Here is a 20,657-nt window from a genome sequence, read left to right as displayed (position 1 = left end):
AACAGAACAACCTCTGCTAACAGTATACTACACCTTCCACATTGCTGGCAACGGGTTTTACACAATGCTGGTGACTACTTTGAAGGACAGTAACAGGTGCAAACATGTAACTCTTTTGTATCAATTGTGAATAAATAGTTGCCACTATTTAAGTTCCAACCCTCGTATTAAAATCTGTTTGAGCACAATACAAAAGTGCAAGGCAAATACAGAGTGTGGAGGAAGGGTTGTCAACAAAATTTGTATTTTCTGATGTCTGGTTACTAGCTTGGCATAATGCAGGAAGTGAAGGAAAGTCTGTCCACACAATGCAATAAATCTGTGTTACTCTGCTTATGGTTATCATCTGATTAACAGCTTGTGGCTCCACACGATCCCCTCACTGTCTGCTTCCTACCCAATATTACGAAACATTGTGAACATCTGATTTATACAGTGCGAAAGTACAGTCTGTGGACAGCGCCTTTTATACTTCAACCCGTGGCAGCCAGAGACAGTGGTCACGTGTGTGTGTCTGTGTGTGTGTGTGTGTGTGTGTGTGTGTGTGTGTGTGTGTGTGTGTGTTTGTTCCAGAAGAAGCTTACTTTTTTAGTAGTCCTCTTGATGTGCCTGTCTGTGACTCAACAGCTCCACTGTATGGTAAGTAGCAATCTGCCCTTTTTTATTGCCTTTTTTTATGTATGATGCGAAATAACTTTTTTCACCTTCAGGTGCTAGGACTGACACCACCACCTGCTACCATTTAATTATGCAATTCAGCTTTGTAGGCAAACTACATCAAATTTTGAACAAAAGGTCACATTTGAAGTTCGATAAATTATACTTTAATAAAGCTATGCAACAACAGCAAATTAAATGACAGGAAAAAATGTAACTTCCTCTTGCACGCCGTTAACACTTCCCATGGTAGTTTTAGTGTCAACAACAAATCCTCCATTTTTCTATACACCCCTCCCTTGATTAAAACTCCAATTTCAAGATTTCTTACAAACAGTTACTGTATCACTGTAACTTAGTGTGCTATACAGTAGCAGGGCATTCTCCAGTTTACTAGTTTGAAGTAATTGGCCGGCCACGGTGGTCTAGCAGTTCTAGGCGCTCAGTCCGGAGTCGCGCGACTGCTACGGTCGCAGGTTCGAATCCTGCCTCGGGCATGGATGTGTGTGATGTCCTTAGGTTAGTTAGGTTTAAGTAGTTCTAAGTTCTAGGGGACTGATGACCATAGATGTTAAGTCCCATAGTGCTCAGAGCCATTTGAACCATTTGAAGTAATTGGTATGGCTGATGACTTGTTTTAGTCTGAATAAGAATGGTACTGTACTTTGATCTGTTTATGGGTTTCAATGTACCAGTAATTCTCTCCGCCCTCCGCCCTTTATGACTAAACAGGTATTTGGATATAGGTTCTCTCTGGCCATAAATGGTCTCGCTCATTTCAGCCACCTCATTAATATAGATGTTGTTCTTATAATGTAATCTACCCACTCCTCCTGAAATGTCTCTGTTAATCTTAAAAACCAGTGCACAAGCACCTAGAGGAATGAATAACCATTCAGGTCAACCCCTGCATGTCTGAGTCTCCTAATTATAACACTGGAATGAGGGTGTGCATAAGTAAAACTCACATTATCCTAGATAGGCCACAAGGCTACAACAATATAGTGATGTATACAAGAGTGTACATTTATGTTCAAAACAAGACTTGAAGTTCTTGAAAGACTACATTCTTGTTCTTTATCACCAGGTCCCTCATCACACAAGGAACTCCAAACAAAATACTTTCCTAAAAAACACAGCACTGCTGACAGGAAAGAGTCATTCTCAAGTAATTCTGCACTGGCTTGAACAACCCAACTAGGTAAAATAGAACACTTTTGACTGTCCATATAACGTCAACTAGTGCACATCACAGAAAAAAAATCTAGTCAAATTAACATATCAAATAAAACAGTGGGAATAATTGTACACATTGGGCATAAAAACTCAACTACATGAAGAAATGCTAATAGCAGACTGATACATCAAAATATTACTTAACTATCTCTGAGACCACAAACTATACCATTGTTGACTAACAAAGATTTAAATGACAACCCCCCTCCCCAAAGCAACAGGACAACCCATGGAAGCAGCCTATCGGGGATAACCCGCAAAACAAATACCAAGAATTAACACTTCAGAACAAATGCATTAAGTGATGCTTAAGGGTCTCATGGCAAACAAAAATTGCAGAAATAAGTGAAATACTGAACAAAAACTGAAGGCAACAGTTTTTCATTTCAACAAAACTTCGTGGACTTGGTGTCAAGATACTGAGAACCAAACATAAAACCACATGCAAATACATTACAAGCATTGTGGAAGGGAAGGGGTTAATACAGAATATGCACGGGAAAGCCAAAGCCCCTTTGAAAGTCAAAATTAAGTGACTTAAAGGTAGTACTGTAACTCTTTAGTAAATAAAAAATAAGTGCCTACCTTATCTACAGTTCAACATCTCCTTTTTATGGGGAGTAGTTATCTTGGCTCATTGCACAGTATGATAACCAAATAATCCTCAGTGTCTTTTCAATAGTAGTTAATAAAAGCATGATCAGCATTTACAGTGCTTGAGAAAAGGAAAGGAAGATTAGGGTTCAATGTCCTGTTGGCATTGAGATCATTAGAGACGGAGCACAAGCTCAGATTGTTTCAAGGCTGGGGAAGGTAATCAGCCCTGCCCTTTCAAAGGAACCATCCTGGCATTTCCCTGGAGCAAGTTCAGGAAATCACAGAAAACCCAATGCAGGATGACCAGGTGTGAATTTGAAACGTCATCCTCCTGAATGCATAAAGGGCTTGAAGAGTGATACTACACAACAGAAGACCTCAAAGGGGTCTTTGCATTTTCTGGCTTAGTGATTGGTAATATTAGGTGGTTCTTCCAGAAATATGATACTTAGACCCCACATTACTGCATATTAATAAGCTACATACAGATTGGATGGAAATGGGAAAAAAATTTAAACTTTTAGTTCGTACCTCGATCTTCCATTCGGCGAATTAGCTCGTGTTCTCCCCATTTCAAGACAGCCTGCAGAACTTCCAGTTCACTTGCCTAAGAAAATTGAATACATTACACTTTCAAATGTATACAACAACACAAATTAGTAATTATATTAAGGCAAAGGGGAGGAAAAATAGATACTACCCAATATATATAGAAATTGAGAGTTATTAACTGAATAAATTAGATGGAACAACCTCTTGCAATACATTTCCTCATTGTGTTAATCTCCATCTCTTTAACTAATGTTTCACTTAATTTAAAAAATAACAGAATTGGAAATATGCAATTGAATACTGTATTGCTTATTCTAGTAAATGACACTGTCTACCATAAACTAAGCATGGCAGATATACACAATACATAATAATGGATGTGTATTATTTAATACTTATTGGGCACTACATAGACACAATGACCACTGCAATGTAAGCCACTCTGTGGTGTGCAGTAGGTAGTGTATAAAGAGTGGTTAAAATAAAACTGATACACAAAATTCAGTAAGTTCACATAAGTTACCCTAATCAATGAACAGGAAAACTATTCTTCGTGGAAGTTACAGGAACTGCCCATCATTGATATCAATGCACAACCTTGTTGCTGTGTAGGTTGTGCTGCCAAGAAATGATGAAAACACTTTTTGGGTTCATTTTATTTTAGGCACTCTGTAGTATATCATTAACATTACAGTTCCATTTGAGGCTGGTATGTAAGCCTAACTTTAACTGTGATAGACACTACATAATGTGTGCATGGAAGATGTGTCTCGACTCCCCTTTGAAGATGGACACTCTTAAGTTCAAGGTTGGTCCCGTTTATAAAGAATAATGTCTTTATTTTAGTTTCTCTCACAAACACTTCTTGAGCATGTATGTGATACTCTCACACCAACTAAACAAAATCATGAATAATCTCACAGGTTTTGCTTAAAACCTTATAGATTTCTTATACTAGATTACAAGTACTGTTGAGATAATCACATGTGGCACTTGGTTATGAGCAAGAACTTATATGTGGGTTCCTTTGATATGAATTGGAGTTGTGTCAATCTGTGGATAAAAATACTATGTTTGATCTAACACAAGGATGCTATTTTTGACATGCCATTAGCATAACAATGTCCCACATCCACTGTACTCATGTCAATGATCTGATGTTGAAACATATCAATAATACAGAATAAACACAACACCACAAATAGAAATTGTTCTGTCCATTGAACTGATAGCCTGCAGTGTACAAAAAATAAGAAATAAATGTCATGTCTATATTTGTGGTCCTTTTGATTTTGTTTCGCAATAAGCTTGCAACTTCTTTTAAACATGCAATCATGATCGCTGCTTTTTAAATAGTTTTAGAATACTGTTATCAATTTGAGGCGGACCTTTCCCACCTTTGTTATCTCTTATGACATATATGTAGTTAGCATACACAACATTACAGCCCAAGCCGTACATATCCCCCATCATATTTTTGTAGAAGCAGTTTTTTTTAAGTGTGCAGCTGGATAGACATACAAATAAGTTCATAGTCACACTTCCCACACATGTGTATTTTGCCATTCTTTTTTCCATTGGGTGCCATAACTAATGTTTCAATATCCTTAAGAACACTTTTCCCTTCTTCTAGCGAGACTGAGTCAATAAGTCTGGATCAACATACTTCCAAGACATCTCAAAAAACATCAGAAACCATGTTGAGTTCAGTTTTGCATAAATATATATCTCTCTCTCTCTCTCTCTCTCTCTCTCTCTCTCTCTCTCTCTCTCCCCCCCCCCCCCTCCCCCAATATCACACACACACTTAAAGTAACACTAAATGCAACTTCCTGGCAAATTAAAACTGTGTGATGGACCGAGACTCGAACTTGGGACCTCTTGTCATTCACACGCAAGTGCTCTACCACCTGAGCTCCCCAAGCACGACTCACGGCCCGTCCTCATAGCTTTACTTCTGCCAGTACCTCGTCTCCTACCTTTCAAACTTCACAGAAGCTCTCCTGGAAGGTAGGAGACGAGGTACTGGTGGAAGTAAAGCTGTGAGAATGGGTTGTGAGTCGTGCTTGGGTAGCTCAGATGATAAAGCACTTGCCCTTGAAAGGCAAAGACCCCAAGTTCGAGTCTTGATTCAGCACACAGTTTTAATCTGCCAGGAAGTTTCATATCAGCGCACACTCTGCTGCAGAGTGAAAACTTTACTCTGATAACACTACATATTTCACACAAATATCACAAAAACTGATCCGACAGACAGAAATGAAAGAACGTCAATACAGGATAATGCCTCACGCACTACCCTTCTCCATTTCAAACCACGAATTTCACTGCCTCTTACACCCAATTTTAGCGAGCTATCAGTTATCACCATTATATGGAAAATGCGGCTGATGGAGTAATTTTACAAACTACCCTAGAACGCTCTAGTAGATGAACACTTTGTGACATTTTCAGGATTATAAGGTCATTTTTCCATTCTCTGTAAGTAATGTACATCAATATCCTTCTCTGAGAGTACTGCAGATCAGTACTAAATGGACCTACAACTTTCATTAAATGGAAAATTAACTAAAATTAGAAACTGTACTGTGCAACCATATAAACACTGTCACCCAAGCAGCTATTTCCTGCATGCAGCACTTGGATGATTATTCAGGAGAGATTACACGAATTATCACAACTAGCCATAGTGTAGCTTAGATGCCCTATTTCCAAAAGTAAAAGATATAAAACTTTTCTGCAAAAAATTTCAAGCAAATAGTATGCATAGAGTAATACTACTACTTATTTCATGAAAATTTATGAATTTATTACTATTACTTCAGCTCTCCTTCCCCCTACTTGGAACATTCAGTTTCAGACCACGTTTGTTAAACAACTATAAAGGCAGGAGAAAAATAAGTATATTAAAGCTGAGAAGGATTTTATGGAGACTGACTCTAGCTGAGAAAACCTACAGTAACAGCAATAATATACTTGAGTCTGAAACACTATTCAAATAATTTAATGTCCATTTAATGTGACAAAATCAAACAATTGCACGAATTTTGTTGCATGGAAGGTGAATACTCTGTTGCAGGTCACTGGGGAGAGGAGGCCTCTCTAAAAAAAAAAAAAATCACATTTGCGGTGCATTAATCTCTTCTCTATATTGTACCTCTTGACACATTATTATGTCTGAAGTCAAGCTGTGTGGTCTATGGATGTTCCATTAGGTTGACACAAGAGCATTACATCAGTGTGGTAAACACCAATGGAAGATTATGAGAAAAGCATATCATTACATGCAGAGATGCTACTAATATGACCAAATTTAGTCTGCACAAACAATTCTAAGGAAATGTTACTGCCCCTACAATGCCTCCCTTATAAATGCTACACACATAAAATTAATGAGATTATGGTATACACTGAACCACACAATCTGCAGAAAACAAGAATGAAATAAACAAAAGGTGTGTAAAACCTGGATATCACAACAAGAACACATAGGAACAGAGGTGCATCAAAGTCTCTTTTTTACAAGGGTCATTCCATAAGTCATGGCAACTATGGTACATCTTGTGATGAGAACTCTAAGATATGCACTGGATCAAAATCAGCTACTATGCTTCAAAATATTCAATCAGTGCCTACACACAGTGTTGCCAATCGTGGGGAAGGGGCTGACACCCCCCCCCCCCCCACCCCCATGGCTTTGCCATCAATGTGTGCCGCCTGTCACCGAAATGTTGTAAGGACATTTGCCCCATTTGCAAAGCGCCTCCTTGCAATGGTTTCCTATGTGGAATGTGGTCGAAGTCGCATGGGCTGAGGTCTTGTGAGTAGGGTTGGCGATAGAGGATCCATTTTGTAGCACGGCCAACCTCACAACGGATGTTTCAGGCAATGGTCTCAGCCATCCACGAATGCGGTCGCAATCTGTCGGTTGATTTGGGTGATGTTTGCCGTGAGATTTCAAATGTATTTACAGTAATTACGGTGATGTGACACATTTGCATGATATACCATAACTGCCATGACTTATGAAATTTCCCTCATATAATCAAAACTCCTGCATTATGATAGAAATTTAAATAGTAATTTTCAAACCAGATTTGAGAGCAAACTTCATACCAATTTGGTAATGATTGAGCAGCCCATGGTCCAATACCATTATGTCCAATGATCAAAGAACAAACACATAAATAAATGACATTCTGATGTCAAAGTCAGGTAATGGCATCAAACTAATCACTCACAGTGCTGTGGAAAATGACTCCAAAGCAATATATAAAACTTCCTGGCAGCTACACTGATTTTTTTATATATATCTGCTGGGATGGGGGATGAAAATCAGTGTAGCCCACGATACAGGTATACCTATACTTAAGTCATCGACTATTTCTCCTTTTAAGCTACTGACTAGGAATTGCTTCTCCATTTACTCCACTTATTACTTCTCACCACTTGGTGCATCTCGCATGCTGTTTGCGTGGACATATTTCCTGCCTCCATGCCGTTGACGTCCATACACCAGATCAGCGGTGTGTTCTTAAATTTACAGTGTCATACTACTGGTATAAATGCCACTAGTTGCAATTCTTTCACAGTATGTACCTGTGATCTGAACAGATTTCAGTACCATCTGTTTCACTATCATTTAGTTGTGCCCAAACTTCTTTTCCTCTACAGTCACTTTCCGACACTTAATGTTAATGATTGAGAAATGGGTTCCAGCCCCATGATGCACTTCACACTTTGTTTTTGCAGACAGGTTCCCTGCTAGCATGCTACTGACCTCACTACAGCAGTTTGGAGTTTGGGTCCCAAATTTCCCATCCATAGCACTGCTTGTCATTGGTATTAACTTATCTTGTTCATCATTAGGTTTTTATACATTACTTACTATGCTGCTTATGCACTTACATTTTTGATTATGCCTTATGGCAACTACAGGTGTGTATGGTTTTGTTTTATTATTTTATCATACTTTTACCCCCACACAGACCATCCTCAAGAAACGCATGTCATTAGCTCCAGTTCTGGCATGAAATCTGCAACTGTTGTTTGGCTTCTTTACACCATTTTTGTGCAGGCACTATGAACTACATGTAAGCATTTACTAGCTCTTATTACATTAATTTATTCTTTATTGTCTTACTTATCGCTCTTGCATTTTTTTTAGGACCACAGCAATATGCTAAATACATCTTATTCTTGACACTCGACAAAAATAACATCTGAAACTTTTCATCCTTAATTTTGATATTCTTACTTAAATTCTACTTCTTTGTGGTACATTTTCTGTACAGCCTTCTGATGAAGGGCACTAAATGCCTGAAACCAGTTAAACTAAATTTCTTTTACGCAACTGGATGCTGATTAATTCGATACATACAACTACAGTTGCTGAAGATCGATAAACTACTAATGCTAACATTGTATTTTTTCCTTAGGGTTTTTACTGTCTGTTTTTAAACTACTTTCATATGAATTAACTTTTAACTCATCCACCAGCTGCAAGGTAAACCTGTAAATGGTTCCTTCAGTTGAAGATGTCTTTAGAGATTAAGTTTATAATATTGAGGAAAATTACAATCAATATTTGTCCACACTTTCCAGAAGAGAAACACAAGGTATTCATATACAATACAATCAATGACATATGCTTCGCATGTTCCAATAAGCTGTCTTTATTTTTGTAAATAGCGATAACAACATGAGTAGTATAAAGCAGAGACAGAACACCAACATAAATCATAGAAAACAACAATTATTATGAAAAAAATTAAAAACGCAAAATAAAGATGGCAAATAAAAAAAACTAACTTTAGGCAAAAACATAATTAGAAACAAACCTATATGACAAAATAATAATAAGCAACTGAATTCCACACAACACTTACTTATAATGGTAACACTGTAAACATGTAACATCGCTGACCACTGTCACCCAAGCTGCCAGAAACATAGCATATATAGTAAACAAGTAACATCCAATATACAGCTCCACTGTACACCTGGGAGAAATTAATAATTCCAAAACAGATAGGACATGACAACAACAATGTTATGTGTGAGGTAAAACACCTAATGATATATTATAAATCTTCAGATCATAGTTACAAAACCATTATATTAAGACCATCATTTGTATATGTATTTACAGAGCACCTGACGATGGCAATTTGCCAAAATGGGCTCATTGTGAATGAGATAAAACATAAACAACTTACATAGCAGTGTAGCTGGCTATTATTCATAAATAATTATGTCATTAAAAGAGATATTTTGCACTGCAGACCCCAAAGAACAAAATTTTATTTTTTGTTGTTTATATGTACAAAATGTAATCAGTTTCTATGCTATAACTAAATCTTCAGATGTCCATAGTACGGTCCAGTCAATCAACTACAGAATACAGCCAGCAAATCAAACAGTGTACACACAGAAGATAAATTGTGAAGGCCCAGCTTGTCTCAATATATCTTCTATGTGTATCTATCTCATTTGCTCGCTGTATTCCACAGTCAACTCACTGGACAGTAATACGGATGTTAAATATGTTAGTAACATAACTCTGAAATCAATAACATATCATAAATGTAAACTGTGAAACTAAAAACAGATGACTGGAACATGTAAAACATTAATTATCAATAAATACATTTGAATGCTCAAGAATTCCACCTAGCAAGAAGGATAAGAAATTGAACGTATTTATACATATTGGCAGTCAAATTTCTATATTTGTCATATTCCTTTCCATCCTTTGGGTCGATTTAAGTCAAGGTCTTTTCTGCACCCTCTATTCGTTGGTCTATGTTCAAATACATTTTTTGGTAATCTTTCTTGTCTCTGTCTCATTAAGTGTCCAAACCAAAAAAAGGTATCAACGTTCTAATTCGTCCATCATGGTATCTTTCCTTTGCATTATGTGCTCATCTTAGAAAGTCCGTTTCTACAATTTCAGTCTTCTTGCGTTTCTTCTCTGTAACAATCCAGCACTCCAAAACATAGATAGTAATTGGTTCAATAATGGCTTCACATTTATTAAGTTTTGTTTTCAATCCAATTTTTGTGGACCACAAAAGGGAGTTCAATTTTGATAATGCTCTCCTTCCTGGGGCCAATCTGTTTCTCAAGTCATCTTTGCAGGTTCCATCTTTATTAATTATACTCTCTAGGTATTCACATTATTCACAATTATCGATGGTTACATTGTCTGTTATTTCAAGATCTATCAATTGTGTTCCTATGGTTCAGTATTCTATCTCCTTGATGTTCAACTTCAGTGCCAATTTGCTATATTCTATTAATTTTATCATCATACACCTTCATCATCGTTCACAACCACCACCTGGTCTTATGCAAATAAAAGGATATACAGTACATACAGTGGTCTTATAATTGAATTCCTGTTCTACTGCATTTGTTTTTCCAGATCTGCAAGATGATTTGTAGATATATTTATGAATAATGTTTGAGATTATCAATTGCCTTCATTCAATCCTTCATTTTAAAAGATTTATAGCTTATAGATCCTACCCTTAACCTTACATGCACATCTTTATGTATGTCATACATACTTCTTACGTATAACGAGTCAATGAATACCACATAGTTCCAGTTCTTCAAATAGCTTGGTTAAGAGGGTCGTTGTTGTAACCATGACAGGAACAGTCGCGGGGTTGCTGTTAACGAAAACGCAGCGGGACCGAATGGGAGCAGCCCGCGAACAGGCGTGACGACAGACAACCGAGCAAGACACCAAGATCAGCAACAAAGTATTAAGCAATGGGGTCCCAAGAGACAATCTCACGAAATCAAAACAATGTCCACTCATAAATGGGAAGTAAGCACACGCAACGTAAACACGATACCTGTAAGCGAGATATCAACCAACTCAACGCAAATACCAGATTGCCTCACTGAGTGAGAGGCAGCCGCCTAAATACACAACAGGGTATGTCACTACTGGCCACTGGGACTACGTGCTCCACAGTGGCGCCTTCACGTTACACTTGGCGCCAGGAGCACACACAGCCACGGCTTACGGTGCAACTACTGCAGAGACCTCTAGGGGTCATCGAGTTCCATGGCGTCTTGCGCGGATTCGAAACCCATGGCGCTCGGTACCAGAGATGTCATAAGCTTTCTCAAGATCGATGAAAACTAAATGTGTTTCCAAATTTCATTAAGATTTTTTTTTTTATATCTGCAGGCATAGGGAGAACATATTATCAACATACAATCGACCTGCTCTAAATCCACTCTATTCTTTGATGTCTACAATTTCTGCTTCAATTGTTTCTCAGAATCCTACCACACAAATTTCCTAATTAACTGGTTACACTGAAGCCAGTTTCCTTTTTTGCTAATGTAACTTATTATAGAAATATTAAAATATTCTATTAGCTCTTCATCTTCCATCACCAGTTTATTTCCCACGAGGTACTCTGTCCATATTTCACTAACCCTATACTTATGTGTAATTCAAGGTCCTGGTCCAGTGAATTTATTACATTTCATCCATTTGACAGTCTTTTCTACTTCATTGTGTGTCACTGGTTCAACATTAAAATTATCCGCATCTTTCAGCTGATATAGTACCTGCTTTTGCTTAAATAAATATTCCTGTGCTGAATTAACCTTAGCTATGTTAAGCTTTTCACTGATTCCCTAACACATGTAAGAAGAAAACAAAACAATTTTGGGAGATACTGTTTGGAATTAGAGCCAGCTATGCATGCCACACACACAAATCTGGCTTATATTCCTCTAGCATCAGACAAACTTCAGTACCATCATTTGTTGCTTTGGGTTGAAAAATGTATACAAACTGTAACAGCAAGTTTTTTAATTTGTATACTGGTGAAAATGTCATATTGAGTTGAAACTTGATGGATTTATTATTTTTGATAACTGTGGCATTACTTGCTAAGAAGTAAATAAGAAAGAACTATTGGACAGCATTTATAACAAAAGGTGCTATTTCTAGTTACTCATATCAACACCTGGTAATGCTAAACTGCTACATGATCACGTAGACAGAACACAATGAAAGTCAAATGTGCCTTTTTTGGCTTAATAGTCTTAATTTTATTACAACAGAGCTATGAATTGGTAAGAACAAACCATACATAATTCAAAAAATTGAGCTCTCAAAAAACACATTTAAACTGTCTCAGAAGTATTCACTGGAAATGAGAGTTGCAAGTGCCAACACATTTCAGTCCTGGCAAATCATTTGGGACTCAGTAATAATGGACAAACTACATTCCACAACTACCCATCACTTGCACGAACTCTGTAAAGACAAAAAGCTGATTCCTCACGGGTTCACTTAACAAAAATGATACTACTGCTTCCCAACATGTAGTATCATATGGAAGACAAAAGTATATAAGCTACACTTTGAAGTAGGAAACTTTTCTGCAACTATCACAGTTACCGACCTCTCACCAAGCAGTGCCATTTCTTCAGCAATATAACAGTTGACTAAAGTTAGCTGATGTTTTGAATTGAAGAAATTCCTTAAAAATCCCATTAGTATCTCATTTTGACAAGCAAGCACTGAATTGTGTCAGTTCTCATCAATATACATTATGAGACCAAAGCTTTCTGGACATCTACTGTTGTCCATTTCAACAGCACTAGTCACAGAAATAACAAGGTTGAGAATCTCTCTCTGTCACAATTACAACATTTGATTTTTAAGATCTGAATTCTACAAAGTTCAGCCACAATGAAAGTGTAATTTAGTTTCATCCTTTGCAGCACTGTATGAATATTTATTTGTAAGCTTTTGACAGAACATATTTGACATCCAACGAACATAGTAGTTCATCCCAAAGACATTTGTAGGTTTCAGATCAGAGCTTGCATTGAGCAAATCCATCAAATCCATTTATTTTTTAACCTTAATGCAATGGTACTAGCTTTGGATAGAGCAGAATTACTATACCAATATAGTAAAGATGCCTTTTCAAAAAATGAGGGAGCATTTTATCAACCAAAACGAATAGCCCGAGCCTAAACTACGGGGGAAAAAAAAAAAACACCATCAGAGCACCACACCACCTCTATCAAATTTAATTGCTACCATAAGACCAGTTGAGTACCAATCACCAGACATCCACCAATTCTGCTCATAATCACAACAACATCAAGTATTATAACTAATCACTGCGTACAAACTTCTTCTACCACCTCATATATCAGTGTTGGAATTGTTTTGCAGTCATTTAATGAAACTGCACATTTGTTCTTGTAATCGATATGTTCTGTGTAGCAGTACAGTGATTAAAACAAAATTCTATATATTTCAATGAAGATCTGTGCTTGAGCTGCAATGGAAGTTATCTTTAACAGATGACAAAGATGTACAGTAATCAGTTGATGTATTAGATTTTAAAATTCAGTACTCCTTAATCATTTAATTTTTGGGCTCATATGAGCAAGGATTGTGTTTAATGCTTCAGTGACATTTCCACTTCATATCAGCAGCATATCACCAGCAGTGAACCTAAGCATGTTTAACACCTATGAAATTTCTCCAACTCAGTGCCTGGACTTGGGAGCCCAATTATCATGTACCATTCAAACTCAGATCTCTAGGAGACAGCTTCCAGCCCCACACTATCCATGTAAGCATCAACCAAATGTGGCTTTCCTGGGGCGATAGCAACTGAAAGTCTTACACCAAGTAGGTTAATAAGAGATCGACAGATCCCTCATGGTACACAAAACAGGCCAGGACACTGTTTCAGAAGCAATGAAAAAAGGCATACCAGATTTAAAGGAACACACCATCTCCAAGACTGGAAATGGTTTACAGATGCTCGAAAATAAGTGCGGGCTACAATACAAGAGGCTTTTAATGGGTTCCACAATGAAACTCTGTCTTGAAACCTGTCATAAAATCCAAAGTGATTATGCCCATTTATAATGTGTACGACTCACAAGACACAGTCAATACCTATGCTGTGAAAGAGCAGTGGCAACGCTAACAACGACTGTGTCACTAAAGTAGACTTACTAAAAATGGATTTCTAATATTCATTAACAAAAATAAATGCAGGAAACATTCCTGAATTCAAATCAGAGAAATTTGGAAATAAATGCAATGAAACAAACTGAAGTAACTTAATAAAGGCAAGTGTTCTGGCCAAGACCGTGTACCAATTGGCCTCCTTTCAGAGTATGCTGATATAGTAACTTAGCAATTATATGAAACTTTATGAAATATCTGTACCTAAAGACTAGTAAGTTGCACAGCTCACACCAATGCACAAGAATGGAAATAAAAGTAATCTGATGACTTATAGACACCTATCAAGGATATTGATTGATTGCAGGATTTTGGAACATATATTCTGCTCAAACATTATGAACTACCATGAAGAAAACATTCTACTGACACACAACCAAACCATATTCAGAATATTGTTCTTTTGAAACACTACTCGCTCTTTATTCACATGAAGTAACAATTTCCAGTAGTCTGTGACACGATTCCTCACAAGTGGCTTCCAATCAGAGCAGACTGGCAGAATACCTATAGAAGATTAATCTACTCAGAGACTCTCAACACTATGATTGTCCATACTTTTCTGGAGTATTACTGTACAGTATGGGGTCCTTAACCGATAGCACTGATGTAGGACATTAAAAAAAAGATCAAAGAAGGTTAGCTCATTTGGAGGGATGGATTGTTGGGATCAAAGGGACCAAACTACAAGGTCATCGGGCTCTTAATTTTTTGTGTGTCAAGCCAGGAACAGTCCCACAGAGAAGGGACACAAAAGACAAATCCCAATGGACCTAACCGTACCCGAGAATCAAGAAAGCCAAGAGATAGAATCAAGTAGAAGTGAGAGAGGGATAAAAGGGTGAAGGTGGGAGAGCTGCTCCACACACAAAGCAGCTGAAGACCCCAGGAAAGCCCTATAGCACTATCGGTAGTGTGTCAGCAAGTTTAAGGTTTTGCTGTAAGGTGGCCAAATTAGGTCAGTCCAGAAGGATGTGGGCCACTGTGAAGGTGCGCACCACACTGACAATGGGGTGAATCCTCACATCAGAGCATGTCACTGTGGGTCAGCCAAGTGAGGCCAATGAGAAGCTGACAGAGGACAGTAGATTCCCTGAGAGAAGCAGGGAGGGAACACTGCCACATGGGTGTGGTCTCCTTTACAGTTTGCAGTTTATTCGGAGAAACCAGGGCACACCAATCCACACTCCAAACCTCCAACAATTGTCAGCGTACAGTCGTCCGACTGTTTCCAGTATCCCCATCTCAGAAGTTGGCATCTTGGTAGCCCATTTTGCCAACCTGCCAGCACGTTCATACCTTAGGACCCCTAAGTGACCAAGGGCTCATATAAACATGACCAACTCTCTAGCATGGCATAGGCCATACAGTAGACCCTGGATAGTCACAACCAATGACTGTTGAGGGTAGCACTGGTCAACAGCCTGAAGACTACTCAAGGAGTCACTGCTGATTAAAAACAACTAGCCAGTGCAAGAACAAAGGTGGCTGAGGTCTCAAGTAATGACCACCAATTCTGCAGTGAATATACTTCATCTTTCAGCAGAGAATATTACATGAGTGTTGGCAGAAACGGTTCATACATCAATAGTAGGGCCACTAGTGTGTGCCACTTCTGAACCTGGAAACGAGTAAGAATGGCCAGGAACAGGGGCAAAAAACCATGGAGTCAACATAGTCTTTCAGTCCCAAGGATAACTGGAGACAGATCTTAGGATGCCGTATACATCATGGGGACATACATGAATGCTCGCTGACAAGAGGCAACAGTGGGGAAATTGGAGTTCAGAACGTGACTCCAGTCTTGTCCCTCCATTGTGTGCAGGAAAAAGGACACGGCAGTTCACATACTTAAGGGAGCAGCAACTGTGTATTGCATAGTTGAGCAGCAGTCGTTGGTGGCTGATCTGTAGGAGAGGGACACTAGCCTCTGCAAGTAAGCTGTTCACAGAGCTGATCCAATAGCCACATGTTGCAAGTTGGGCCTCATAATGGTGTACTGGGTCAAGCATCCGCAATGCTGAAGGTGTTGCTGAGACATATGCCAGGTTCCCATAATCGAGATGTGACAGAATCAGAGCTTTGTAGAGTGGGAAAGTGTAGAGCAGTCTGCAGCCCAGCTGGTGTTACTGAGACAGCAAGGAGTATTAAGGTGTGACCAGCATGTTTGCTCAAGTTGACGAAGCAACGTCAACTGGTACTGAAGGCCAACCCAAAAAAATGTTAAGACACCACCACACTGAGCATTTGGTCCTCAAGGGTGTTTTGGTTGAGGATTGGCAGTAAAATGGCAACAGAAGAGCACGACACCTGTCTTGTTGGCATAAAACCAGAAGCTATGGGTGAGAACCCCAGACTGCACCTTTTCTATGACACCCTGCAGTCAGCGTTCAGCAACATCCACAGTTGAGGAGCAAAACAGGAAGAATTACTCTGTAGACCCTATAGCTGTAGCTAGACCACTGACAGCACTAGAAAAAGTGGGACACCATTCTCTAGTACATGGTGAGTAGTGTGGAAAGCACCAACTTCAACCCCCAGTGAGACTAGAAGTTCTGGCCAAAAATCGGGAGTTGGGCCTGGAGACCCCAATTGTGGAGCGCAGCGATGATGTGGTAATGCCATGTGGCACTGTAAGCCTTATGCAAGTCAAAGAAGACAGTAATAAGATGTTGACGCCAGGCACAAGCTAACTGAATAGCAGACTCCAGGCAGACCATATTATCAGCAGTAGAATGGCCTTGGCAAAAACCACCCTGGGACGGAGCCAAAAGACTCCGAGACTTAAGGTACCAACCACAGCTGTCGGCTCACCATATGTTTGAGGAACTTGCAGAGAAGATTAGTGAGGGTAATTGGGCGGATAGATATCCATCTCAAGGGGTTGTTTACCTGGTTTCAGTACTGGGGCTATCAGGCTTTCTTGCCACTGGGATATGAACTCACCCTTCCTTCTGATACGGTTGTAAATGGGAAGCAAGCGATGTTGACAATCCACTGACGAGTGTCTGAACACATCACCCAATGCACTTTCATAGATAGTATGATTCTTAAAATAGCACTGATAGTCATGAGGGTAGAGGTTCACATTGCCGGGACACTAGTTTCCTTAAGGGTGATGCAAAAAACAGGGAACATGCACAAAAGGGGTCATAGCTCAGTCAAGTGGTGGTAAAAACTGCTACAGTTCCACTGCAGGATCACACTATCAGTATCCTGTGGGGGCATGAAGCAACCAAGGATGTAGGTCATACCTCAGTGCTGCCTGCTACCACTGGTTGTCACGACACACCAACAGTACACATTTGCTTCAAAATCAGGGTATGCTGGGGGGTCTGGGGCCACATGAGCCACCAGAAACGCTGCCTCAGATACAGAGGCAAAACATGCAATGCCTGGCAGGGCTTGTCTCTCCTGGATTCTGGTACAGAGGAGGAATGTGAAGTCCTACAACCTGCAACTTCTGGCTCCTTCAGTCACAGGCTGGCATCCGGTTGCAGCTCAGCATAGACCTGGGAACAGACTGTCCCAAGGGACCCCCTTCCTGGTAAGAGAAGCTGGAGGAGGGCATTGCTTCTCCAGCTAGGGGTTGGGGCTGACGCCCCCGGTGGATAGGAAGTCATCACTCCCAAATGGGGTGTGGGAGAAGCAGTAGGAGCACGACCCTCAACCACTAGGGGAAGGGGTGTAGGTGGGCAGCCCGAGGACTATATGCAGAAGAGACAGAGGGCGATGGCACAGTAACTAAAGAGGATAATGTCATCGTATCAGTAGCATACGTCACTGTCATACATGTAGGATGTAGGCCATTGCATTTCGTATTCCTGGATTTTCCTCTTCCATTTCAAAACGGTGCAGTTTGGTGAACAGGACGAATGGTGCTCCCCACAGCTGACACAGATGGTGGAGGGGTACAAGGAGCATTTATTTGCAACTGACAGCCACAATTCCTACAGATGGGCCTGGCACTGCAATGTGAAGATGTGTCCAAAATGCACGCATTTTTAGCACCATTGGAGGAGGAATATATGGTTTGACATCACAGTGATACATGATCACCTTGACCTTTTCAGGCCAAGAGTCACCTTAGAAGGCAAAGATGAAGCCTAGAGTATTCACTCTGTGTGTAGTGTACTGTAACCTACTTCCTTTGTTTTCCGACTGCATTTCCTTAGGATCCTTCCAATGAGTCTCAGTCTGGCATCTGCTTTACCGACGATTAATTTTATATGGTCATTCCATTTTAAATCACTCCTAATGCCTACTCCCAGATAATTTATGGAATTAACTGCTTACAGTTGCTGACCTGCTATATTGTAGCTAAATGATAAAGGATCTATGTATTCGCAGCACATTACAATTGTCTACATTGAGATACAATTGCCATTCCCTGCACCATGTGTCAATTCGCAGCAGATCCTCCTGCATTCCAGTACAATTTTCCTCTTTTGAGCGATTTTAATTGTATTTCTATCCCTCTGTCACCTATTTCTATATCTACCATTTTTTCATCTGTGAGACAATGTAGAGCAGGAACTTCAGTGCAGTCTTCCTCTATGAAACAGCTTTGGAAAAAAGACATTTAGTATCTCGGCCTTTAGTCTGTCATCCTCTGTTTCAGTACCATTTTGGTCATAGAGTGTCTGTACATTTTGTTTTGATCCACCTACCGCTTTGACATACTACCAAAATTTCTTAGGATTTTCTGCCAAGTCAGTGCATAGAACTTTACTTCGAATTCATTGAACGCCTCCCACATAGCCCACCTCACACTACATTTCGCTTCATGTAATTTTTGTTTGTCTGCAAGGCTTTGGCTATGTTTGTGTTTGCTGTGAAGTTCCCTTTGCTTCTGTAGCAGTTTTCTAACTCGGTTTACCTGGCCAGTAAACCATTGCCCAGAGTCGCCATGCCCCAGCCATGACAGGCACGTACTCCTTGGCTTGCGCGGGGAGTTTCCAGCTCAGGCACCAACAGTGCAATCCCTGATTGGTCAGGGGGCTACCACAGTGCACTTATTTGACAACCCTTCCTCCCTACCCCACCACCTCGCATATGGAATGACTATCTTGCTGGGTTATGGGCCCAGTACTGCTGCAAGAAAAAAGGGTGCAAAGAGAGGAAGGAATAAAAGTGGATTATATGTCACACTGGGTGACCTTCCCTGTGTGATCCACATTCCATTAAATTTAGAAAAGAAGTAGCAAGTCAAATGCAACAAGAAGACTGTAGAAAAAGAGTGTCCAAAACAAAAAAGTTCCAAGAACAACTGGTGCTAAGAAGACCATCCAATGGAAAAGTAGACAGGAAAAATGAACAGTAGGAAGAGAGACTTGCAGCACAGATAGAGAAGAAGTGCTGGGACCCCATGGTGACCCTGTATGAACTCACAAGACGGATGTGACACCCTGGGGGAGCCAGCTCATTTGGTAATACTGCAAAATGAGGGGCGGGGGGGGGGGGGGTGTAATAGATATGACAAGTGAATTGTGGGTGACATTCATTAAAACAAAGGCTTTTTCACTGTGGCGAGATATTTCCACAAAATTTCAATCACCTATTTCTCCTCCGAATGTCAAAATATCTCGACAACTCCCACCCACATTGCTGAACCATCATGATGAAATAGAGAAATCAGTGCACGCATGGAAAGATTTGAGAATGGAATGGTCACTAGTCAAAGTGGCTCAATGAATCCTCTGCCAATCACTTAAGTGTGTATTGCAGAGTAATCAAGTAGATTCATTTACATGCATATCACAATGTAACAAAGAGCATATTTTGAGAGGTTCTTAGAGAAGTATGGTCACATGGTGTACTACGTGGCATTCCCTTCTTTTTAATTTCACTACCAAGTATGACAATTCATGAAAAACTAATAAATCATTTGAGAACAGACACAAATAAGAAGAAAATTAATTATATAAATATCTGCATTATCAGTAACTGAATTTATAGTCCATTGTATTCTATGGTGATGGATGTGTGCTACTACCTGCGTCACCTGACTACTGTAGCAACTTAATAAATAGGACAGACCTTTCCATTACTAAAGAGCTCTAACTTGCTGCTGTGGTTAGTTGTCCTAATCCTGTTCTGAATACTACACCTACAACTATTGCCAAATATGCATGTACGTCTCCACATTTTCCCTGAAGAATGTCACAATCTGAACTGTTGACAAATGTAACCTAGGGATGAAGACCATCTCCCTCTCCCATCACATCCACTCTCCTCCCCACTTCCTCCACTTATTATTTCAATATACTCAGTCAATTCACTTCATATTTGGACTTAGTAACCACCTTGTTGAACCTGTGAGAGTTATACATGGCAAGGAACATCCTCCCTCCATTTCAATAGAAAGTACTGTTTGAATAAATAATTCATTCTAATCTGATAACTGCTTTAATGAGTTTGTTTCATTTCATGTAGTTTTTTGCTTAGTGCTGTATTTGAGTTAAGAATAGTAACAAGAAGCAAAATAATTATAGGGTTACAAAATCTGTTAAGCTAAAGCTATCCCCAAAGTGAAAATTAGTTTCAACATCACAGTACTTTGCTAGGCAAGGTACTATTG

General features: G+C 39.5%; 1 protein-coding gene across 1 annotated transcript in view; it reads right to left on the bottom strand.

The window, feature by feature from the left end:
* The window catches only part of LOC126471496 (BTB/POZ domain-containing protein 7), a 55,663-nt gene that overhangs the window by 30,237 nt on the left and 4,769 nt on the right, over window positions 1–20,657 (bottom strand). Inside the window, exon 5 of the mRNA XM_050099711.1 lies at window positions 3,022–3,097. Within this exon, the coding sequence (XP_049955668.1) occupies window positions 3,022–3,097 (76 nt within the window). The remainder of the gene's footprint in view (window positions 1–3,021; window positions 3,098–20,657) is intronic.

Source organism: Schistocerca serialis, chromosome 3 (assembly GCF_023864345.2).
Source record: "Schistocerca serialis cubense isolate TAMUIC-IGC-003099 chromosome 3, iqSchSeri2.2, whole genome shotgun sequence".
NCBI classification, from domain to species: Eukaryota; Metazoa; Arthropoda; class Insecta; order Orthoptera; family Acrididae; genus Schistocerca; species Schistocerca serialis.
The sequence above is the reverse complement of the archived record's forward strand: the minus strand, read 5'-3'. Positions and strand labels throughout refer to the sequence as shown.